The 22,367-nt window shown below is 52.3% G+C and overlaps 3 protein-coding genes and 1 long non-coding RNA gene across 9 annotated transcripts in view; 2 read left to right on the top strand and 2 right to left on the bottom strand.

The window, feature by feature from the left end:
• The window catches only part of ARAP3 (ArfGAP with RhoGAP domain, ankyrin repeat and PH domain 3), a 21,508-nt gene extending 14,799 nt beyond the window's left edge, over positions 1 to 6,709 (top strand). The window contains exons 14-25 of the mRNA XM_023534913.1: positions 898 to 1,082; positions 1,374 to 1,442; positions 2,147 to 2,221; positions 2,320 to 2,434; positions 3,901 to 4,029; positions 4,112 to 4,245; positions 4,472 to 4,554; positions 4,648 to 4,683; positions 4,819 to 4,882; positions 4,979 to 5,116; positions 5,314 to 5,352; positions 5,826 to 6,709. Of these exons, the coding sequence (XP_023390681.1) occupies positions 898 to 1,082; positions 1,374 to 1,442; positions 2,147 to 2,221; positions 2,320 to 2,434; positions 3,901 to 4,029; positions 4,112 to 4,245; positions 4,472 to 4,554; positions 4,648 to 4,683; positions 4,819 to 4,882; positions 4,979 to 5,116; positions 5,314 to 5,352; positions 5,826 to 6,299 (1,541 nt within the window). The 3' untranslated portion in view covers positions 6,300 to 6,709. The remainder of the gene's footprint in view (positions 1 to 897; positions 1,083 to 1,373; positions 1,443 to 2,146; positions 2,222 to 2,319; positions 2,435 to 3,900; positions 4,030 to 4,111; positions 4,246 to 4,471; positions 4,555 to 4,647; positions 4,684 to 4,818; positions 4,883 to 4,978; positions 5,117 to 5,313; positions 5,353 to 5,825) is intronic.
• Positions 6,710 to 6,765: 56 nt separating this feature from the next.
• LOC105297033 lies at positions 6,766 to 8,516 on the bottom strand. Its single transcript, XR_896321.2, has 3 exons — positions 8,365 to 8,516; positions 8,033 to 8,259; positions 6,766 to 7,952 (listed from the first exon to the last, which is right to left on the bottom strand). It is a non-coding gene; the product is annotated as an uncharacterized LOC105297033 (long non-coding RNA).
• A 53-nt stretch (positions 8,517 to 8,569) lies between these two features.
• Positions 8,570 to 20,002, top strand: FCHSD1 (FCH and double SH3 domains 1). Of its 3 annotated transcripts, none has more exons than XM_011367426.2 (20): positions 8,570 to 8,678; positions 8,911 to 9,008; positions 9,552 to 9,597; positions 10,005 to 10,072; positions 10,408 to 10,543; positions 10,630 to 10,766; positions 10,871 to 10,934; positions 11,791 to 11,919; positions 12,380 to 12,502; positions 12,680 to 12,775; positions 13,209 to 13,334; positions 13,734 to 13,838; positions 14,030 to 14,191; positions 14,806 to 14,934; positions 15,013 to 15,096; positions 15,253 to 15,364; positions 15,499 to 15,719; positions 16,526 to 16,613; positions 17,518 to 17,573; positions 17,712 to 20,002. In XM_011367426.2, exons 1-20 carry the CDS (start codon positions 8,658 to 8,660, stop codon positions 17,775 to 17,777), a joined length of 2,067 nt encoding a protein of 688 aa, XP_011365728.1. In that variant the 5' UTR covers positions 8,570 to 8,657; the 3' UTR covers positions 17,778 to 20,002. The 3 variants fall into 3 exon arrangements, with proteins under 3 accessions (XP_011365728.1, XP_011365727.1, XP_011365729.1); XM_011367425.2 differs by having other exon boundaries at positions 10,387 to 10,543; XM_011367427.2 differs by lacking the exon at positions 17,712 to 20,002 and having other exon boundaries at positions 10,387 to 10,543; positions 17,438 to 17,570.
• RELL2 (RELT like 2) lies at positions 18,187 to 22,362 on the bottom strand. Of its 4 annotated transcripts, XM_011367428.2 has the most exons (9): positions 22,299 to 22,362; positions 21,548 to 21,784; positions 20,889 to 21,128; positions 20,430 to 20,495; positions 20,271 to 20,337; positions 19,667 to 19,852; positions 19,022 to 19,397; positions 18,859 to 18,892; positions 18,187 to 18,392 (listed from the first exon to the last, which is right to left on the bottom strand). In XM_011367428.2, the coding sequence occupies exons 3-8, from the start codon at positions 21,070 to 21,072 to the stop codon at positions 18,860 to 18,862; spliced, it is 912 nt and encodes a 303-aa protein (XP_011365730.1). In that variant the 5' UTR covers positions 21,073 to 21,128; positions 21,548 to 21,784; positions 22,299 to 22,362; the 3' UTR covers positions 18,187 to 18,392; position 18,859. The 4 variants fall into 4 exon arrangements, with proteins under 4 accessions (XP_011365730.1, XP_011365731.1, XP_023390662.1 ...); XM_011367429.2 differs by lacking the exon at positions 22,299 to 22,362 and having other exon boundaries at positions 21,548 to 22,262; XM_023534894.1 differs by lacking the exon at positions 22,299 to 22,362 and having other exon boundaries at positions 20,889 to 20,978; positions 21,548 to 22,262.
• Between the last annotated feature and the right edge of the window lie 5 nt (positions 22,363 to 22,367).

Raw genomic sequence — 22,367 nt, 5'->3', positions numbered from 1 at the left:
CCCTCTGCAGGCCTTCTCACTGACCCTTCACTACTTCCACCCAACCCCCTTGTTTACGTTCATTCATCCATCCCACAAACAGTGGTTAAGTGAAGATGTCATAGCATAAAGGTTCAGAGGTGGACTTTGGGGTCTGACAGATGTAAGCCTTAATCTGGCTCCACCATTCTAGTGTGTGTCTGTGGCTAAGTTACTTACCCTCTCTGAGCCTGTTTCCTCATCTGTGAAAGGAAGACAATGTAATGAATTGTATCCACCTCAGGTTATATGAGAGTTAAGTGAGATAATCCTTGTAAAATTCTTACTATAGCACCTGGCATATAAATTGTAAACATTCAGAAAAAGTGAGTAATCAATATTATTTGGTTTTATTCTATGTCAGGCAAAGGACTAGATGCAGGAGACAAAGAATAAGATGCAGATCTACCTTTACCAGTCTACTGGGGAGACAGGTCTTTAAATAATTCTAGGGTGAACCCCAGCTGCTACATTGTACTGATTATATCATATCACAGGGACTTGCCAATCATGAACTGTGGGCCAAATCCAGCCCACTGTCTGCTTTTATAAATCAAGTTTTATACATAAAGTGTAAAACCATACCCATTCATTTATATATTTTTGATGGCTTCTATCAAAACTACAACAGCAGAGGTGAGGACAGAGACTATAGGCCTGAAGTATTTACTGTCTTTTTACATACAAAGTTTGCTGATTCCTGCTATATTTATAATCACCCTTTTCTTGTCTATCTCTCCCTTGGACTAGAAGCTCCTTGAGACCAGTATTGTGTCTTACTCACTGATGCATCCCAAGTGCTTAGCCCAGGGCCTGAATACACAGAGACTCAATAAGTGTTTGCTGAATGAATAGATACATTGACAAACAAGTGAGCATAAACTGCATTCCTCATGACCCTCATGCCCCTCCGTAGGGTGCAGAAGTGTGCAGCTCTAAACCAGATGTGCACGCGGAACCTGGCCCTGCTGTTTGCACCCAGTGTATTCCAGACAGATGGGCGGGGGGAGCATGAGGTGCGAGTGCTGCAGGAACTCATCGACGGCTACGTCTCTGTCTTTGATGTAAGCTTGCCTGACCCCTGACTGACAGTCTCTCTTCCTGGACTCTGGGTCTTGCTCACCCCAAGCCCCCAGCCAGGCCCCCTGAAGGCCCTTTGCATCAGGAATCACCTCCCAGAGCCTTGGGCCCCTCTTGCACATAACCTCGCTCCTAACATCCTTGCACCATTGGTCCTTGGCTCTTCTGGCCTCTGACCCTCTCATACGGGTCATCTGGTCCTGCACATCTCTCCCTGCTCCCCTCCTTTCCCAGCATCCCCCACCCCCACACACTCCCTTTTGGCTTTTCCACAGATTGACTCTGACCAGGTAGCGCAGATTGACTTGGAGGTCAGTCTTATCACCACCTGGAAGGATGTGCAGGTAACTTGTCCTGACTTTGGCTCCTCCGTGGGGCAGGAAGGGACATAAAGGTAGGAAGCTGGCCTTCTGCTTCTGGACACAGGGGAAACCCAAGGAGGGGGATACTTTGGAGAGGGGTTTGGTTTAAGATTTGCTCCATTCATTCTACCATGAGGATTCTTCATTACAAAATGGTGGCAGAAATACTTCAGTTCCGTATGTTAAGAGATCCCAGGAAGAGTTAGCTAACTTAGATGAAAAGGTGAGACTAATAATAATAAACACTGTAGCAAACAGCTGAGGAGTTATTATATTCCTAGTGCCGGTAATCTCACATTAGCACCATACGACCCATGAAGACCCTGAGCATCTGGCCCTTGCTTATGGAAGTAGGTAGTCCCATTTTTTCAAATAAAGAAACCGAGGCTCAGAGGGTCACTTATTCAAGGTCACACCGTAGGGAGTGTAGAATTGGAACCCAGTTTGACTGCAAAGCTGTCCTCCCAGGCCCCGTGCTGCTCTGCCTCAGGAAGCAGCTACGCAGCCTGAAGATGTGGTCCCGCCACTCCCGGAGTTCTCCCGTTTTAGGGCCTGAGGGATGGTGGGATGAGGGTTGGGAGGAGACTTTTGGAGGGGAAGCATTTATGAGGCAACATGAAGAGTCTTCTAAACCTTGATTCTTTGCATCCTCTGTGTCCTCCTGACTTCTTTACCCGTCTTCTCAGCTGTCCCAGGCCGGAGACCTCATCATGGAGGTTTATATAGAGCAACAGCTCCCAGACAACTGTGTCACCTTAAAGGTCAGTCTCAAGGTGACAGGAGGGGAGATGAGAGGATGATGCGCAGCAGGGGCAATGGCCTGACCAGCAAGGGTTCTCTGCTTTTGCCCTAATTCCAGGTGTCCCCAACACTGACTGCTGAGGAGCTGACTAACCAGGTACTGGAGATGCGAGGGACAGCAGCTGGGACAGACTTGTGGGTGATGTTTGAGATTCTCGAGCACGGGGAGCTTGGTGAGTATGACCATGTGTGTGCATGTGCATGTGTGGTGGGGAATCAAAGTCACCAATGACTTCTGTGTTACCCAATACAGTAGACACTGTCCTCACGCATATGAGGGGACAGTCTACGTGGTTGGCCACTCCCTTTTTCTTAACACTCTTTCCTCTCTTGACTTTTGTGGACCCCAGAAACCTTTGGTTTCCCTTCCACCTCAAAGGGGGTTTCTCTTCTTCCTTTGCCCAGATTCCAAATGTTGGAAGGACCCTAGGGCTCAGTTCTGACCACTCTTCCTTTCTCTATCTACATGTCTCCTTGGATGAGCTCATCCGTTCCCATGGCTTTAAATGTCATTAACATTTATCTCTGGCCCAGACCTCTCCTCTGAGCTCCAGACTCACATGTCCAACTGTGGACTTGACACCTCCACTTCTACATCTCATAAGCATCTCAAACTTAAAATGTCTAAAACCGGATGTAATTCCCAGCCCCCTCCCCTAACAAAAAGCCCAGGTCATTTCCTAGTTTTCCCAGCTCGGTCAGTGGCACCACTATTCTCCCACTTGGGAGTCCTCTGGGGCTCCTCCCTCTTCTTCATCTTCAGACCCAACCCCACCAACTCGCTCTGTCGACTCTATTCAGATCTATCACTCTCTCCATCTACACCATTGTCACCAACCCTGATCAAAGTCACCATTATCTTTCTGTTCTCTAACGTAACCACTGAAATGTACAGTCCCAGAAAGGCCAGTGTTCCATTCTCACTTCCTGACAATCCGTCTTCTGCACAGCAGCCAAATGGGCATTTCGAGCATAAATCAGAGCATGCCATTCCCATGGTTAAAACCTTCCAATGGCTTCGTATTTGAACTTAAAATTCAAACTTCTTATTGTGGCACACAAGACCCTGAGTGTCTGGCCCTTGCTTATTTCTCGGACTTCATTGTACATAACTCATCCTCTCGCCTATTTTCTTTGCTCCAGCCACACTTGGCTGTTAATTCCTTAGACACATCATTCCTTGCTCTAGGCCTTTGTTCTGGCATTTTTCATGCCTGAAATCTTCTCCCCGCCCCGATCTTAGCATGACTTGTTCTTCCTAGTCCTTCAGGCCTCCTAGTCTCATCTTCAAATTGCCCCCTCCAAAAGGTCTGATCACCCTATATCGATAGTTGCCCTGTTACTCTTTTAGCTTCTTATTGTTTTCCTCAAAATAATTGTCTTTGTTCTATTTACTTACTTGTTTACTGTCTGCTCCCTCATGAGGCCGTGGGCTTTGTGAAGTTCGGCCATGTGTTTCATGCTTGCCACTGTGTCCCAAAGGCCAGCACTATGCCTGGCATAGATCGTGTAACATAAATGTCTGTGGCCTGAATGATGGAGTGGATGAAGGAGTGAATGACTGGTAGGAGAGGAGCTGGGGTCTCCCGGCTGTGGATGGATATTCTGGTTAATATCCCCCCCGTACTTTGCTTCTTAGAGCGGCCACTGCACCCCAAGGAAAGGGTCCTGGAGCAGGCCCTGCAATGGTGCCACCTCCCAGAGCCCTGCTCAGCCTCTTTGCTCTTGAGAAAAGTCTCCCTGGCCCAGGCCAGCTGCCTTTTCACAGGTGAGCCTCCTTCTTCGGCCCAGCACCCCTAGGCCGCCTCTCCCCTAGAACCTTCCACTGAGCACTGCCCCACTGTGCCCAGGTGTCCGGCGGGAGAACCCCAGGTTGGGGCTTTTGCGGTGTCGTGAGGAGCCACCCCGCTTGCTGGGAAACCGCTTCCAGGAGAGGTTCTTTCTGCTGCGTGGCCGCTGCCTGCTGCTGCTCAAGGAGAAGAAGGTGGGGCCCGGGGGCGAGTGGGGACAGACATTGGGTGGCCGTGTGGGAAGAGCCATGACCACATTGACCCTCTCACTTCACAGCCCATACAGTCATCAATCTCACTGCTTCTCTGGCCTTCTGACCCTGTGATCACATAACCCCAGTGCTTCCGTGACTTCTCAGCCTCATGAACCATGATCCTTCTCTCACCTCTCAACCTCGTTGACTCTGTCCTTGTTTTCAGAGCTCCAAACCAGAACGGGAATGGTCTTTGGAAGGTGCCAAGGTCTACCTGGGAATCCGTAAGAAGTTAAAGCCTCCAACAGCGTGAGTTGGCTCCCCAGACCATCCTTCTAGGACTTTCCTGTCACCACCCCTCTGGCCTTTCCGATCACCCCATCATTGTTCTTTCCCTCCTAGATGGGGCTTCACGTTGATACTGGAGAAGATGCAACTGTGAGTATTTCTCAGTCTAGAATCTCCTGTGGCTTAACTCTGCCCCTTGCCCTCCATCTCCTTGCTTTTTCTGTCCTCAGTCCCTATAGCTGTGACCTTTTCCCTTCGCCTAAATTCCCCTCTGATTACTCCCAGATACCTGTCTTGCACTGATGAGGATGAGATGTGGGACTGGACCACCAGCATCCTCAAAGCCCAGGTAAAGAAAGGAGAGCTGAGGGATAGCTCTGTGGTCCAAGCTCTGTCCTCGGTACCTCCCATGCCCACCTGTGCCAACTTCTTCCCCTCCCTCCAGCATGATGACCAACAGCCAGTGGTCTTACGACGCCGTTCCTCCTCAGACCTCGCCCGTCAGAAGTTTGGCACCATGCCTTTGCTGCCCATCCGTGGGGATGACAGCGGGGCCACCCTCCTCTCTGCCAATCAGACCCTGGTGAGATACCAGCCTGCCCCAACCCCCTCCTGATCCCTGCCCGTACCCTCGCCGCACTGCAGGAGGGAGCAGTGCACCTATCAACCTGGTGCCCCCGCTCTGCCTTCTCTGTGCCCCTACTCTCCACCTCCTGTTGCCAGGCCTCACCGTGTCTCTGTGTCTCTCCCTCCCCTCATCCCCATTCCACCTGTGCCCAGAGGCGACTTCACAACCGGAGGACCCTGTCCATGTTCTTTGTGAGTACTGTGCCTGCTCCACCGTGTCCCTGTCAGCGCTCTATTCCTCTGTGCTGCCTGAGCCAGTATGCCCTCTATGTTTGTCCTAATGCAGGCCATCAGCAGGCGTGTGTGTGTGTATAGGAAAGAAAGAGAGTGCATGAGAGAGCGTTGGGGCCAGAAAGAGTGAAGAAAATGAGGGATGATAAGATGTGGTAAGGAAAGGGGGAAGTGGTTACAGGATCTGAGAAGCAGAAGGAAAGTGGTTAAGCGAATGCGTTTTGGAGTCAGACAGACCTGAGTTCAAGCCTCACCTCTACCATTTACTCTGTACCTCAGTTCACTCACTTGCAGTGCAACTCATTGTACAGAGTTGTTTTGATATCATACCTACAAAGTATTCTGCAGCATCTGGCTGAGAAGAAGAGCTCAATAAATGATAGTGATTAATAATCTAATAACTCTCTTTCTTCTGCCAACTAATTCCCATCCAGCCGATGAAGTCATCCCAGGGGTCTTTGGAAGAACAAGAAGAACTGGAGGAGCCTGTGTATGAGGAGCCAGTGTACGAGGAAGTGGGGGCCTTCCCCGAGCTGACCAAGGACACCTCTACCTCCTTCTCCACCACACGGGAGCAGACTGCCAAACCAGAAACCCTCCTCGCCAGCCAGAGGCCCTCTGATCAACCCCTTCTCTCCAAGGCAGGCACCCTGGGCCCAGAGGAGATGCCACCTGAGCTGCCCCTGGGCCCAACTTCAAAGAACAGCTCCCAGGAACATTTGTCCCTGGAGGAACAGCTGCTCCAGGAGCTCAGCAGCCTTATCCTGAGGAAGAGTGAAACCACCATAGGCCTGCGCAGCCCCTCCCAGCCCTCCACCCCCCAGCCCCCGAGCCCCAACAGCCTTCCAACACAGACACCTGGCTTCCCCACCCCACCTCCTTGCACTTCCAGTCTACCCTCCAGCTAGCCCCTCACATGACCAGCAGTCTGAGGGGGTAGGTAACCAAGAGACCCAAGCTCTCACTATGGCAGACACTATTGAGACCTTCCTCTGCCCTGTCTGGAAAGACTCTAGAATCCAGTGTGGTGCTGTGGAAGGAACACAGGACCAAGGGCTCCAGAGGCTGTGTCCTGCCCAGAGATGGGGAGGTTGTGGCCCTTCTCTGGGTCTCCCCACTCACTTGTCTGTACCAGAAAGTAACCGAAATGAGGAGAGCCGTGAATGTCAAACTGTTTCGTACTCCCCACATATCTCCCTCAACAAGGGCAACTCCTGCTTTATATATTTGATATGTAGGCATTCTGTGAGAGATTTTGGGTTTGAAAAGAATGGTTTAGGTGCATTAAAGAGAAAAAAAAAGACCTGAAAGCCAGAAATCTGAAGGAACTCCAAGTCTGTTTTACCCCACCTCCTACGTTTGGCGACTATTCTGAAGCCCTAGAGTGGGGAGGTTGGTTGGGGTTGGTGGCAAAGAGGAGCCAAAAAGGATGGGTCACTGTAAAGCTTAGAACCAAAAGGCTGCCATCCTTTTATTTATTCATTCATTCATCATTCATTCATTTATTCAACAAATATATATTAAGCACCCATGTAGTACCAGGTATTAGGGATACAGTATGAACAAAACAGACAGCTTTATGGAGCTTCCACTGTAGAGAGGAATCAGAAAACAATACACACATTCAGTGCTGTGAAGAAAATAAACCAAAGTGATGTGCTTGTGGAGGGGGTCTTTAGGCTGGATGGATGGGGAAGGCCTCTGTGAAGAGCTGAAACTTAAAGGTAAGCCAGACATCTGGAGTGCTGGGAGAGGGAACACTCCAGAAAGAGAAGGAAAGCAGCAGGCATGAAGACTGCAGTGGGAAAAGACTTGTTCTGCTGGGGGAAAAGCAAAGAGGCTGGAGTGGCAGGAGAACAGTGAGTGAGGAGCAGGAGAAGAACGTGGGCTGAAGGGAGAAACACAGGCAGGGGCCCAATTGTGTAAAGCCCTGTATACTATGCCAGGACGTTTGGATTTTATTCTGAAGCCATGGAGGAGTTTTAAAGAAAACGGTGATGAGATCTTATTTCTTTTTATTTTTAAAAAATTTATTTTTTATTTTTAAAGTGCGATCACTGTTTTACAAACGGTGGGTCCTAACAGGGAAGACTGGAAGCAAGGAGACCAGATATTAGACCAGGAGACTGATAATGGGGGTTTGGACTAGGTTTGTGATTTTGGAAATTGAGGGAAGTGGATCAATTGGAGATATTATTTAGAAACAACCTATAGGATTTGCTGGTGGATGGAATGTGACGGTAGAAGATAGGGAACACTGACTCTCTGACTTTCCCAACTGGATAGAGAGTGGGGCCATTTAGTTATGTTACCTGGGGGAGGTGACTGTGGAAGGATCAGGTCGAAGGGACTGTTTTAAAAGTTTAAGGTGTCTATTAGATATACAAGTGAAGGTGTCAGTGGCTGTTGGAAATGCGAATCCGGAGTTTGGGGCCTTCTCCAAGTCGGAGGTGTGGTGACAAGCATGGGCGAAGGATCCACGGTGAGGTGGGTGAGGAAAGGGAATGCGAATCCTCTGAAAGCTGCATCGAACGAAGCTGGTAGATTCCGGGGTCCAGAGCCTGGAGGGCAGACCCTGAAGTTGATTGGTGTTTTCTGGGCTGCAGACCCTACGCTCATCTCCCAGCTCATACCCACTCACTGGTACCCTTCAGCTTCCACTGGCCCAGAATGTGCCTTCTGGAACTAGTTCCTTCCGGGCTCCAGGCGTCTTTCTCACCTCCGCTTGCTCTGGCTTTTCCAGTTCAGTGGGAACTGCCCTGTTTCCCTAGTCAGACGCATCTTCGCTCAGGCATCTAGTGACTCAGTTTACCTGGTCACAGAGTGAGTTCCTCGCCATTCTTCACTCTACGAGCCGAGACGAGAGATCTGCATATGTAAATGAATAATTAGAAATAATTACGGGCTGAGTCAGTGGCTCCACTAGAAATGGAACCCAGGCGTCTTGACTCAGAAACCTGGAGTTCCCCCTACCTCCCAGGGGACGCAGCGTCCACTCCGCGGCCCGGACCCTTCCTAGGATATTCCAAGCAGCGACAGAAGTTTAGATCCTCTGCGGGCCCCAGCGCCTCGCGGCCCAACGCGCTGCGGGACCAGACGTGTGCGGGGAGGGGGCGGAGCCGGGCCAGACGAGGGCGGGAAGGGGGCGGAGCCGGGCCAGACGAGGGCGGGGAGGGGGCGGAGCCTGGCGGGTCCGGGCGGGGTTTCAGCGTAGGCGGAGCTTCCTCGAGTTCCGGAGTCGAGTCGCTGCCTGGGCCGCAGCAGGGATGCAGCCGCCACCCCGAAAAGTGAGCTTTGCCTGGGAATGGGGACTTCTGGCGGGCTGAGGGAATGGTGGGGACCAAAGAAGCACTGGAGTCGCGGTGGGGGACGAGAAGTGGGAAAGGGTCAGGGCCTGACCCCAAAGTAACCGAGGAAACAGCCCAGCCCCTCCCTGATCCCGCCTCCTCACCGCTGCCTGCGCGGAGTGCTTTTCCGGTCTCCGCGCCGGGGGTCTTCATCCTTTTCTTACTCCCTAAGGTGAAGCCAGCCCAGGAGGTGAAGCTTCGCTTCCTGGAGCAGCTGAGCATCCTCCAGACCCGTCAGCAGAGGGAGGCGGATCTCCTAGAAGACATAAGGTAGCCCCTGACCCCTCGACATACCCAAATCTTCGCGGTTGCGAAGATGTACCTTCGAGGTACATCTTGGGGTGGGCGGGAAACTGGGATGAAGAACTCTCCATCCTGCCCACTAACAGTCTTCATCCCACGCTTGCCTCTCCAGATACCAGATAGGAATTATACTTCCTCCCATCGCAACAAACATATAACACACCGGGACCCTCCCTCAACTCCCTTGACTCCACACCACTCCCTCCACCCCTACAATCAAGCTTAGGGCATAATTCCCCCCTCCCTTTTCCAGACCTATTGGAAGGCTGGTGGACACTGTACCCAAGTCCCCATCAGTCTTTACCTCCAATCCCTCAGGGGTGGGAAGGATCCTACCGAGGTTCTGAGTAGTGAGGTGAGGTGATCGCAAGGACTCTCTCTTCAGTCTCATTCCCTCCTAGTGTAGTCACATTCTAGGCCTCTCTCCCCCTTCGTCTTGCCCAGGCCGAGGAGAGGATTGGGAGTGGGAGAAAAGACCAACCAGTAATACCACCGTCCTAATCTCCACAGATCCTACAGCAAGCAGAGGGCTGCCATTGAACGGGAGTATGGGCAGGTATGGGACAACTTTCTCTGGACCTTCCCTTCTGTTCTGGTCTCTTCTACACCACCAGCAATGTCCCACCACACACACACCTGTTCTGGCCAAGAGCAAATCCTAGTAGGGCAGATTTGCATCAAGTCCCTGCTGTGCTACTTATTAGATGTGTGACCTTGAACAATGTACTGCTTACTCTTCTTGGCCTCAATTCCTTCTCTGTAAAATGGGAATAACAATAACTGTACCTTCATGTAGGGTTGTTATAAAAGGTGGAATAAGTTAATGCATATATAAAGCACTTATAGAGTAAGAAGCACATGATACACTTCCAGTGAATAGCATAATTATACTCTGATCCCGTATTCTCCCAATTGGGAGGAGTCTTTGAAAGGAAACTGGGTCTGTGATGACTTTCCCACCAGGCACTCCAGAAACTGGCTGGGCCATTCCTGAAGAGGGAAGGGCACCGGAGTGGAGAGATGGACAGCAGGTGGGTCCCATGGAGGGAGAGGCCAAGGGACCTAGAAGGGATGAGGAGCTCAACCCCAGTTAGGATGCTGCTGGGATGAAGGCCCAGCGAGGGGGGAGGACATGTGAGCTTCAGGTAGAGCTGACACAGCAGTGGGAGAGGAACTGACCGAGCAAGGACACTGTGGAGAGCATGAGTGATCCTTGTGGTTGAGCTAATGGGCTGATCGATTGATGGGCTCCCAGATGAAGGGGATGGGAAAACACTCTGTCTCCCATGGTGTTAGGGGGTGGGGTGTCTTGTGAAGCTTTGGAGTGCTCCCCTCCTCAATACAGACCTTCTCTGGGGAGAGGCAGGATGGTGTTTGGTGCCTGGCGCTGTCTGCTGGATGCCACCGTGGCTGGGGGCCAAGCCCGGCTTCAGGCATCTGACCGATACCGTGACCTGGCAGGAGGCACAGGGCGGAGTGCCAAGGAGCAGGTGCTTAGGAAGGTATGGCTCAGTGGATGGGGTGAAGGAAGGGCTGGCTCGAGGCTGGAGGTGGTCTGGGTCAAGACTCTGTGTGTCCATGCCGCTAGGGAGCAGAGAACCTCCAGAGGGCACAGGCTGAGGTGCTGCAGTCTGTCCGGGAGCTGAGCCGAAGTCGGAAGCTGTATGGGCAGCGGGAACGTGTGTGGGCCTTGGCGCAGGAGAAGGCAGCTGATGTCCAGGCCAGGTGAGGTCATAGTGAGTTAGTACACCTTGGAGTGGGGGTGAGGGCAGTGGTGCCAAGGAACCACAGCCAGGCCTGACCTTGACTCCTTTCCCCTGCTGGCACAGGTTGAACCGAAGTGATCATGGACTCTTCCACACTCGCACCAGTCTTCAGAAACTTAGCACCAAGGTTCGGGGATGCAGGCATGAGTCGGGGCAGGGAAGAGGTAGGCAGACTAGTCTAGTGGTTTGGAACCCAGGGGCATAAGTCTGAGAGACTGGGATGAATCCAAGCTTCTCTACTTGCTTGGTGAGTGACCTTGCTTAACTTGATCTCTCTGAGCCCCATTTTATTCATGTATAAAGTAAAAATAATACCTTTCATTTTCATTCCTTTAATATGTATTTACTGAGAATTTCTGTGTACTAAGCATTGTTCTAAACACTGGGGATACAGTAGAGAACACTATTAATGGAATTCCTGCCCTCACAGCCTGATGAGGGGAGACAGATAGTAAACAAACAAATAAATAGTTAGACTAAATGAAAATAAAACAAGGTGCTATGATAATGGGTAATGAGGGGATATAAATTAGGGGGAAAGCCTCTCTGAACAGGTAGGCTGAGTGTCAAGAAGGAGCTGACTATGCAAAGATCTAGGAGAAGAACAGTCTAGGGAGAGGAAATGGTGAGTAGAAAGGCTCTGAGGTGGGAATAACTTTATAGGTTCGAGGAACTCAGAGGAGGCCAATGTGGTTGGAGCACTGTGAATAAGGGGACAAGCACTGTGAACAGAGGTCAGAGAGGTTGCAGGGGCCAGCTCCTGTTGGACCTGGTAGACCACGGTAAGGAACAGTTGGGTTATTATTTTAAATGTATACAGATGGCACTAGAGGTATTTGAGCAGGAATTGTGAGTATATAAAATTTTTAGTATATTGTCAGGCATCTCAATAATGTGAGAGAATCCATTCTGGAGCTGGGTTGGCCTTGGAAGGACTCCAGGGGTCCAGGACTCCCTATTGATACCTTATTTTCCCTTCCTAGCTGACTACCCAGTCAGCCCAGTACTCCAAGCAGCTGAGAGCAGCCCGCAATGAGTACCTGCTCAACTTGGTGTCCACCAATGCTCACCTTGACCACTACTACCAGGAGGAACTGCCAGCCCTGCTCAAGGCCAGTCCCAGTCTAGATCCCCCTGCCTCTCAGTGGGGAGGGAGGAGAGGACCTCTCCCTGCTCCCTACCACCAGCAGGCTGTGTGGGGCTAGGGAACCTAGCCTGCTTAGAGTGGGTAGAAAATAGATACCTGGGTTCGGGTTCTGCTTCTAGCTGGCTGTATGACCTCATGTTGAACATTAACCCCTTTGAACTCTAGTTTCTTCATCAGGGATAACCCCTGCTGTGCCTACTTTTTAAGACTAATGGGGCTCAAGGAAGAGAATGGACATGAAAATGCTTTTTTAAATGGTTAAGTGCTGGGCACACTGAGGACCTATTATTAGAAGCAATAAGGACTTATTCCTTCCTTTTTCCCCATACTTCATGCCCATTACCCATCCAAATTTAGACAGAGAGCCTGCTCTGTGGTAGAGGCCTAGGGGAAAGGTGGTGTCAGTATCTTGGGGTTCTTTCCAGGCCCTGGTCAGTGAGCTTTTGGAACATTTGAGGGACCCCCTAACCTTATTGAGCAGGACTGAGCTGGAAGCTGCAGAAATGGCCCTGGAGCATGCCCGCCATGGAGCACAGGCAACCTCCCAGGTGAGGGCTGTGCCCTGTAAGAGCCCCCCAGAGATCCTCTCTTCCTTCTCTCCCAGTACGGACCACCCCACTGCACATCTGCCCTTTTCCTTCTCATTTGTCCTCTTTATTCCTAGAGGGGATAGGCTTGGAGAGGGAGCCAGTGTGTGACTGACTGTGACTTCTTCCAACCCCCAGGTAAGCTGGGAGCAGGATGTGAAGCTCTTTCTGCAAGAGCCTGGAGTATTTTCTCCCACACCACCTCAGAAGTTTCAGCCAGCAGGGAATGATCAGGTGAGACCTCCTTGCTTGTTGGAACAAGGCTAAATGTAAACAGCACTGTAGTTTAGGTCTCTCGCCCATTATTCTTGTCCTGATACTAACTTAGCGACTGTTAAACCGTGGAGAGGGGGTTTCAGAACTCCAATTTACCTCCTTCCTACCAGGACACAAATTAACGCACTTCATTCTACCTTTATGGCCACTGCACTATTCTCTTTTTTTCTACTTCTGCCTCTCAACCTGGATCCCATTTCTGGGACTCGTTATGTCCACGTGTTCACATGAACGCACACCTGTGTCCATGGACATAGGTGTGTGCTTCCACCTCTTTTTCCCTGTCCCTGGATGTCAGGACAGAGAGAAGAAAAAAAGACAAGAACTAGAGGGACGGGGAATAGAAAAGGAGCAGCATCAGGTCTGCTTCACAGTATCCCTGTTCATTCAGGTATGTGCCCTGGAGCTGGAGGGGGTTGCAGGAGATGTGGCTGGGAAGAGTGACCTGGAGAAAGAGGTTCAGCGCTGGACAAACCGAGCTGCCCGAGACTACAAGATCCAGAACCACGGGCTTCGGGTGAGGTGGGGAGTGCAGGTGTTGTGGGTGGACAAGAATAGCTGAGAATGGGGATCCCGGAGTCACTGAGGATGTCTTGGGACTGCAGGCTGGAGAGGAAGGAATGGTATTTTAAGCCAACAGTGTGGCATAGTAGTTAAGAGCACAGCTTTGGAGCTAGACCCACCTGGGTTCAAATCCCGCTCTGTTGCTTCCTAGTTATGTAACCCTGAGTAATGGAGTGACTTTACCTCTCTGGACCTCAGTTTCCTCATCATTAAAGTGGGTCTAATAATAGCATCCACCTCATAGGGAAGATGAAATGACATAATGCCGGTGAAGCCACTAGCAAAGTGCCAGGTCCATGGTAAGTTATGCCCCATATCTCCATCTGCCCTTGTCCTCTGCCTTCCCAACCAGGTCCTGCAACGGCTGGAGCAGAGGCGACAGCAGGCTCCAGAGCGGGAGGCTCCAGGCATAGAGCAGCGGCTGCAGGAAGTGAGGGAAAACATCCGGCGGGCACAGGTAAGGCACAGCCCTTGGGGTTGGGGCCACTGAGATCCTACCACCTCAGGTAACACTTTCCTACACTCCTCTGTCTGATGGTAGGGTGAGGGGAGGCTGTGGTAGAGGGTGGACATATATGGGAAGGCTCCACTCACCTCATGAAGGCAGGCCCAGCCATAGCCTTGATTGAACCCTCTTCCCCATGCCAGGTGAGCCAGGCAAAGGGGGCTGCCCGGCTGGCCCTGCTGCAGGGGGCTGGCCTGGATGTACAGCACTGGCTGAAGCCAGCAATGACCCAGGCCCAGGATGAAGTGGAGCAGGAGCGACGGCTCAGTGAGGCCCGGCTGTCCCAGAGGGACCTCTCTCCCACGGTGGGCTCCCTCTGCTCCCTACCCACCCAGGAGGGTAAAACTCCCCAGTGGAGGGCAAACACTATAAAAGGAATCATAGCAGCACTTAAATCAAAGAGTTGTTTTGAGGCTTAAATGAAATCATTTAAGTATAATTCTTTGCATAGTTTATAGCATAGAGTGTTCATGACAAACTTGTATTACAAATATAAGATGGTGGTTATGAGCTAAGGTTCCGAGGGCAGACTGTAAGCAGTTCGAGTACCAGCCACTCACTTATTAGCTGTGGGATCTTGGAAAGTGACATTCTGAGCCTCAGTTTCCTCATAAGTAAAATGAAATTAATAGTTTTACAAAATAACACTGGGTTATTATGAAGATTAAATGAGACGATATACATAAGATACTTAGCACTGCGCCTGGCACAGAGTAAGTGCGCAGTACTCTAACTCTGTGGCCATTGCTAGTGTAACAATGCTTTGTGGTAATTTTGCTTGTGATACCTGGTGAATGGATAGGTGGTACTACTTTGGAGGAGGATCCACCAAGTTCTTTATGGTAGAATGGAGGGAGGGGGAGATACAGTGGGTACTTGAGAGTGACAGTGATGTCTGTTCTCTGCCCCACCTCCCCAGGCTGAGGATGCTGAGCTGTCTGACTTTGAGGAATGTGAGGAGACAGGGGAGCTCTTTGAGGAGCCTGCTCCCCAAGCCCTGGCCACCAGGCCTCTCCCGTACTCTGCACATGTGGTGTTTGGCTATCAGGTGTGAATGGGGGTGGGAACCTGAGACGGGCAGGGATGGGGGACCACTAAGTCCTGAATCCTTCCTTGTTGGGCCCAGGCAGGGCGTGAGGATGAGCTGACTATCACAGAAGGCGAGTGGCTGGAGATTATAGAGGAAGGAGATGCCGACGAATGGGTCAAGGTGGGTATGGACCCTGGGCTCTGACTTTGGGTGGTGGGAACAGTGGGAGGAACTACTCTGTGGCCCACAGACAAAACTAGAAGCTTAAGTGGAGGAGGGCCAGGGCTGTGAACTGCTGAGGCAAGTCCATTATCTGTTCTCATTGCTGGTGAGCAGGCTCGGAACCAGCATGGCGAGGTAGGCTTTGTCCCTGAGCGTTATCTCAACTTCCCAGACCTCTTCTTCCCTGAGAGCAGCCACGATAGCAACAATCCCTCAGAGCCCACAGGTAAGAAAAGAAAATCCTGGGTTGGGATGCTGGTTATGGAGAAGAGTTACTGAGTGGTTGTGACCCTGAGGTGTAATGGTCCTGGGGGTCCACTGCCACCTCCTACCCTCACCATCTCTCCTGGGCTTTTGCAGCATTCCTGGCCCGTGCCCTGTACAGCTACACGGGACAGAGCGCAGAGGAACTGAGCTTCCCCGAGGGGGCACTCATCCGCCTGCTGCCCCGGGCCCAGGATGGAGTAGATGATGGCTTCTGGAGGGGAGAATTTGGGGGCCATGTTGGGGTCTTTCCTTCCCTGCTGGTGGAGGAGCTTCTTGGCCCCCCAGGGGTACCTGAATCTTCAGATCCTGAACAGGTAAGGCTTCCTGCTCCCTGGGTCCCCAGGCACCTCTGGCTTGACTCTCCTACCCCAGCAAGGCCCCATATTCATTTTAATGCCCCCTCTCCTCCCCAGTTGTACCTCCTGTGGTGGCTTGGGCCTCCCCATCTCTTTTAGCTGGACTCTTAATAAGAGTTTGGTGGTGCTACTTTAGTGCTAGATAGATCCGAGTTCATTAGATTTCTATTGTGTCACCTTGGGCAGTGATTTGAGCTTATTTCTTCACATGTAAAAGGAATAGTAATACCTACTTCAGCAGCCTAACTATCCTGATTATGGATAATGGAGGTAAAGCTCTTAGCACAGTGGCCCACAAGAAGTGCTTTAAAATACGGTACTCCCCCCACCCCCCAAAATAAATAAGTAAAGTAAAATAAAATATGGTACCTATTGTTATAATGCAGCAGGAAGAGTGTAGGAATGGGAGTCAGGAGACCTGGGCTCTAGCCAGGACTCTTCCACTAACTGGGTCCACGGTTTTGAATAGATGGCTTACCCTGAGTCTTGCCTTTAAGAGAGGAACCATAAAAATCTCTACCTCATAGGATGGTGATGAGGAATGAATTGGTGCATGTGAAGTGAGACAGAATCCTTAGGGCATAATAAGTGTCAATACATATTGGCTGTTGAAATGTATATAAGCTACAGTTCCCACCCAGAGACAAACATTTGGCCTCTCTCCGGATTGGAGAGTGATGGGACAGGAATTGAAGATGGGATGAAAGGACAAACTGGGGAAACCTTCCCAGATGCCAGAAATAACTGTGCCCCCTTATCCCCAGATGCTGCCATCCCCTTCTCCTCCCAGCTTCTCTCCTCCTGCACCCATCTCTGCCTTGGATGGGCCCCCCACACCTGTCCTGCCTGGAGGTGAGTAGAGGAAACTAGAGGACTTGGGAGGGGAAGGGGCAGGAATAAGGCTTGACTCTCCTACCCTAGAAACTCGGGGCTCCTGGGTTACGCTTAGCTCCTCTTCCCGCCCTTGGGAACCTCTTCCATCAGGCTCACTGAAGCATGATGGTGAGAAGAGCTTGGGCTGTGGAGCCAGACTCACTGTTCAGACTCGGCTCTGTGACTTCCTTGTATGTGATTTGGGGCAAGACGTTTAACCTATCTGGGCCTTTACAGAGTAAGGAGAAAGGTTCCTATCTCACTGAGTTACGTTAAGAGAGTTAAAAAGATGTCTGTAAAGTGCCCAGCATTGTGTTTGGCACGTAGTGAGCATGCAAGCAGTAGTTGTTTTCTCATTATTTTTAAAATTAGCCAGTCTTTTCCCAATACACATTTTCTCCTCTTAGTGTTTTTGAATCTTGCAAACACCTTGGTTTGTGTAATCATTTTCCTTCTTAGAATATTCACCTTCCCTAAAGCCATCCGGTACTTACACTTTCTTTGCAGAGCCTCCCGCCTTGATCCTGGATCCCTTTGAGCATGCTCTGTACCCACTCCTGCAGCACTCATAGTTTACTTTGAATGATTTAGCACTCAGTCTTTCATTGTGCTTGTTGGTGTTTCATTATTGGGTTCCTTACAGCCATTTGGAGTAGGGTGCTGTGGATCCCACTTCTTCTCCTCTGGTACCCTGAGCAGGGCTGATTATACGGCAGGTGTCCAGTAAGTGTTGAGGATGGATAGATTGATGGATTTTATGTCCCAGGTTGGTGACTATTCATTAATTCAACAAATATTTACAGAATGCCACTGTCGCAAGTGCTGAAGATATAGCAGTGAACAAAACAAAGTCTGAAGACTGACTTATGGTTCTTGTTTCCAGACCAAGACCTAGACTGCTCTGGACCCCTGGACATGATGGTGCCCCGACTCAGGCCGGTAAGGGTCCCTCCCTTGGAGGAGATTGTGTGGGGAGGGGTCATTCTAGTTTGTCCTGTTTTGTCTTCAGGGCTGAGGGAAGGGACATAGATTTCCTCAAGGGAGATCTCTGGAGCATTGACAGTCTATTCCCTACAGATGCGACCGCCACCTCCCCCACCGGCTAAAGCCCCGGATCCTGGCCACCCAGATCCCCTCACCTGAAGCCAGGGGGATCACTGACCCCTAGGAATGCTGCTGCTGCCCCTTCTCCATGCTGTCAGAGATCACCCCTCAGTGATCTGGAGTGACATAGCCAAAAGCTGCACTCTCTCCACTTTCCATTCTCCCCACTTCTAGGGCTGGAACCCACTCTTCTTTTCCTCCATCATTAGACCTCCTGCTATCTCTATGGCTGGAACTACTCCTGTCTCTTCTGCCACTACCCCATCTCCAGGGTGGTGAAATACCCTGAAATCTCTGGGGCTGGACCCCATCCCCCAAATTCTTAAGTGGCTCTGGCCCATCTATATCTCCACTCTGGCTCTGTGACCCATCCCACTCCAGGTGCCAGGACCATGGATGCTGGGGGCCAGAACAGGGGCAGACCTATCAGAAGGAGTTGGAGCCAGTATGCGAAGCAACTGTAATGGTCTGAGCGGATTTATTGACAGTGAATAAAGGGCACGAAGCCCAAGCCAAGGCCTGGGCCTCTTGTGCCAAGAGGGCAAGGGGCCTAAGGTGCTATTGCTTTAGGGGCCCACCAAGGGCAGGGGCCTGCTCCCAGCTGCCACGCTCTACCATATGGAGCCAGGTGATGGGGAAGGCGGGTCAGGTGACCTGTTGGCAGGCAGGGGAAGGGGAAGAGATTAAGGGCCAGGGGTCGGGGATAGGCTTCTCCCAAGATAGCCCAGCCTGAGACCATGCAACTCCAGGTAGAAGTAGGACTGGTCTTTCAGCTGGGGGACAGTACTGTCCAGTGGAGGAGAAGGGCTTAATGCCTACCCACCCCCTGGCCTTGCCAGCCAATAGTCCTTCAGCGCAATGAAGAAAGAGGCTTGGAAGGGAGGAAAGGTAACAATGTCACCTCCTATTCAAGCTGTGTTCTAGCCGTTTTCCCTGGGGGCTGCAGGACCTTCCCTATCCCCTGGAGCACATGCTCACTCCCTACCACCACACCAAGGAATCTGTAGCAAAGGCTAAGCCTTCACTTTACCCTGTGGGTATAGGGAGCCTAAGGGCTTAGGTAGTGTAAATAGGGGGCGGGAGGATGAGATTACTTGACTTGGAGCCCAGGCAGACTCACCTCACAGACCCCTTGCTTCCCGTGCTGGAGACACCTGAGAGAGAGGAGTCAACAATGGGAGAACAGGATGTAGGTCATATCAGTGCACCCCCATCCCCAGAGTAGGGTGCAATAAGAGCACAGCCCACCGCAGCCCACTGCAGCCCTGGCCATGACTTCATACCTGGTGATCTGAGGTGTCTGGTTTGCTTGGCTGTCCTTTTGCCTCTTGACTGGACAGCCTTGGGCTTGGGACCCTCACTCCAGCCCCCAAGGTCGGCTCTGCAGAGGCTCCAGGGTTTCCCCCAAGTGCACAAGGGACTAGGCTGCTGTCCCTGAGTCTTCCATTCTGCACTGAGGGGCTGGCGAGGGCCTGGGACTGTGGCCTCTCAGGGGGCAGGCTCTCAGTGGGCAGCATCCCTGCCCTAGGCTGTCCTCCCCCAGACCCCTGACTGCCCCCCGGGTCCTGCCCACCACCAGACCCCCAGCTCCTGTCTGTGGGAGAGCCGTCACGATGCTCATGCATCCCATAGCGCTTCTCAATGTGTGTCACCCGGAACCTGGGAGGGAAGAGAACACTGGGGCTTAGGACCACAACTCAGAGGCTGCTTGGCCCTTCCCTCCAACCAGGGACATTCTGGGTTTGATGGCCACTTCCCTCTGGGCTAGGGCAGGGGACACCTCAGATTGTGGGGCACATTGTGTAACCTGACTCTTACTGTAGATCACAGTCCAGGAGAAAAGAGCTAGGGCCCACCTCTGGAGCCGGGTGCCTGATCATTGGGTCTCCCACCTCAGCCTCCCTTGCCCTGGGGCACTCTGTGCTTACCTGCCCACAGAGAACACGGTCGTCTCTCCAGGCCGTGGGCGGCTCTTTCCTTCCTTGGAGCGTCCTTGACGGACAAGTGGGGGCCTCTTGTTGCGGCTGCAGTGGATGCAAGGGGCTGCAGAGCCCAGGTGCACTGTGTGATGATGGGAGGGGGTTCCATCCTGTAGGCTGGAGGTGGCATCCACACTGGACAGTAGCGAGGAAAGGAGCAGGGGTGACATTCCCATTCGTTGCTGTTCTTTCAGTGTGCTCCTTAAACCTCCAGATGCCCCACAATCCCCAGGTCTCAATATTCTTGTCTTGTCTTTTTCTAATAAACTCAATATTAAGATGGTAGTGACCATGCGTTCTTCCTTCCAGGGCTGTTTTCTAAAAAGGGCAATGCTTAACCCAGAGGAGTGGTACAAGGGATGAATGTTAGACTTGATGATATCCAGATAGGAGGTAGGGTTTGAAAGATTTCAACAAAACTTTTTCCTGTAGGGTAGCCAATCTTGCCCTCTCCCTACCCCAAACATGCAAGGAGACTAGGAGAGGATTGTGCTGAAGGAGAGAGCACTCTCCAAGGCAAGCTAAGTCATGTTGGCCCTTGTTTCGAGCTCACCTGGACAGCTGCACTGTCCCTTCTCCTTCACTGTCCCCCAGCATCTCCTTCAAGGCTTCAGCATTGGCTGAGGAGAGAAAGAAGAGAGAGTCACTGGAGGTGGAGGTCAGGGCAAGAGAAAGTCAAGGAGCTGGGAGCAACAGGCCAGCTTACACCCACCTTCATTTTGGATGATGCAGCGAACAATCCTTTCTACTGTGTCCTCATTCATGTCATCGTCCTCAGCTGAAGGGTGAAAGAGGTTGGCAAGGAATTGGGAAATGAGTTAGCTTTAGAGGACATTATGAGGTGGCTTCTGTGGTTTACTGCTCAAGACATACCCCTTTCTTGTTTGCTATCATGCTGAGAAAGTGTTTCAGAGACCAGAGCAGAAAAGATGTGAAAGTTAATAAGAGCCCAAGATCGCTGTCAATGGGCTCTTCTCACCCATGCTGCCGTCTCTAGCCTTGCTTTCAAGGTGGTGTCACCCTACTTGCTGACTCAAGAAAGCATCACTAGGCCTTCTGAAGGCTTGGTTGGGATTTGGCCTGGGTCTGTTGGCCAGGATGGCAGACAGAGGTGTGGGGAGAAGTGTAAGGGAGAAAGATGACTGAGCCAGGTTCTAGGCTCCTCACTCACGGGGCTGGAGCTGGGTGTCATCAGGCTCAGAGCCCCTGGACGTGCGGCAGCGGTAGCCCTTTTTCTTGAGTACGTGGCAGATCATGAAGCCTACAAGGCCCATAAGGAAGAAGACCAGCACAAGCAGGAAGAGCATGTACAGCTCATGTTGGGGTGGCTCCAGGTCAGGCTGTGGTTCCGACATGAGGCCCTGGGGGGCGAGCGCGGGCCAGGGCGCCTCCTGGGGTTAGGAGGCTGCAGCTAGGGATGGGGAAGGGATAGGAATGCCATCCTCAGGATCTGAAACAGGAGAGCCTCGGAGGTCCAGCCCCACCCACTATCCAAACAGGGAGCTGTCCGGACCATAGGTGCTGGTCCGGGCCAGGGGTGCCAAACCCTCTGGCTGTGCAAGCCCTCTTCCACGACCCCCGTCCCTCTTCCTCGACATCCACAGTGTTCCCTTTTCCAACTATCCTGCACTTCCGTCCCTCCCAAGGACACTGCAGAGCGAGATGGGACGGAATTCTCAAGCGGCCAGCGCAAGAATCGCGCCTGAGTCAGTGTCCGCACCTCCTCCGCGCCGGTCTGACCCAAGCTTCTGCAGTCCCCTCCCTTGCCTGTACTCCAGCACCCCTCTCCTTTCGGGTCCTCCCATCCTGACCACCTGCCCAACCCGGTACCGGTGGTTTGGTTCTGGCTCCGGCTCCGGCTCCGGTTCTGGCTCCAGGGGCTTCCTAGTCCGGCTCAGGGCCCTCGACGCCCTCCCGGTGCTCATCCCTTGCTTCCTTCCCCTCCCCCTTTGCCACCTCACCGGCTCCGGGCTGCAGCTGCAGATACCGGTGCCGCGGCAGGCTGGGGGAGGGAAGGATGGAGAGGGATGCAGGCTGGTTGGGAGCGGTGGCAGGCTCTGGACAACTCTAGCCTCGGGAAAGAGAAACGATGGGGGGCGCTGCCGCAGCCGCCCTAGGTTCCCAAATGCCTTAGCCTGTCGCCGGCCCGGGACCAGGGGGCGGAGCACAGGTGTGCGGGGCGGAGAGTGAAAGCCGTGAGCGCTTGTGAGCGCAAGTGTGGTGTGCGCGTGACTGCGCAGCCCCTCTTCCCCCCCCAACGCGAGTGTGCAGCGCAGAGTCTGGGGCCGGGTGGGATGGATGGATAGTCAGGCGAGAGTGCTCTCCACTGGTCTATTGGCACTTCTGGCTCGGCTCCTGCCCTCAGCTGCCCTGGTTGGGAGGATAGCCGGGCATTTCCCAGTGGGCCGGGGGAAGCCGGCTTTCTGAGGGGCGATGTGGCCGGTTTTCTGGAGCCTCCTAGAGAGGTCGCCACGGCCTGCGCCCCGTTTGGGGCAGATGGCTGAACGGGATGGCTCGGCTTCTCGAGGATTTGACCCCCACCCGGAAGGAAGTGGCCCTCGCATCCTAGAGCCGATGCTACCTGTCCTCCGCCCAAGCCCAGACGCTCAAGCCCCAGAGCCCAGAGGCGAGGCGAGGGGCGGAACTCCGC

This window comes from Pteropus vampyrus, unplaced genomic scaffold, assembly GCF_000151845.1.
Source record: "Pteropus vampyrus isolate Shadow unplaced genomic scaffold, Pvam_2.0 Scaffold134, whole genome shotgun sequence".
Classification (NCBI taxonomy): Eukaryota; Metazoa; Chordata; class Mammalia; order Chiroptera; family Pteropodidae; genus Pteropus; species Pteropus vampyrus.
The sequence above is the reverse complement of the archived record's forward strand: the minus strand, read 5'-3'. Positions and strand labels throughout refer to the sequence as shown.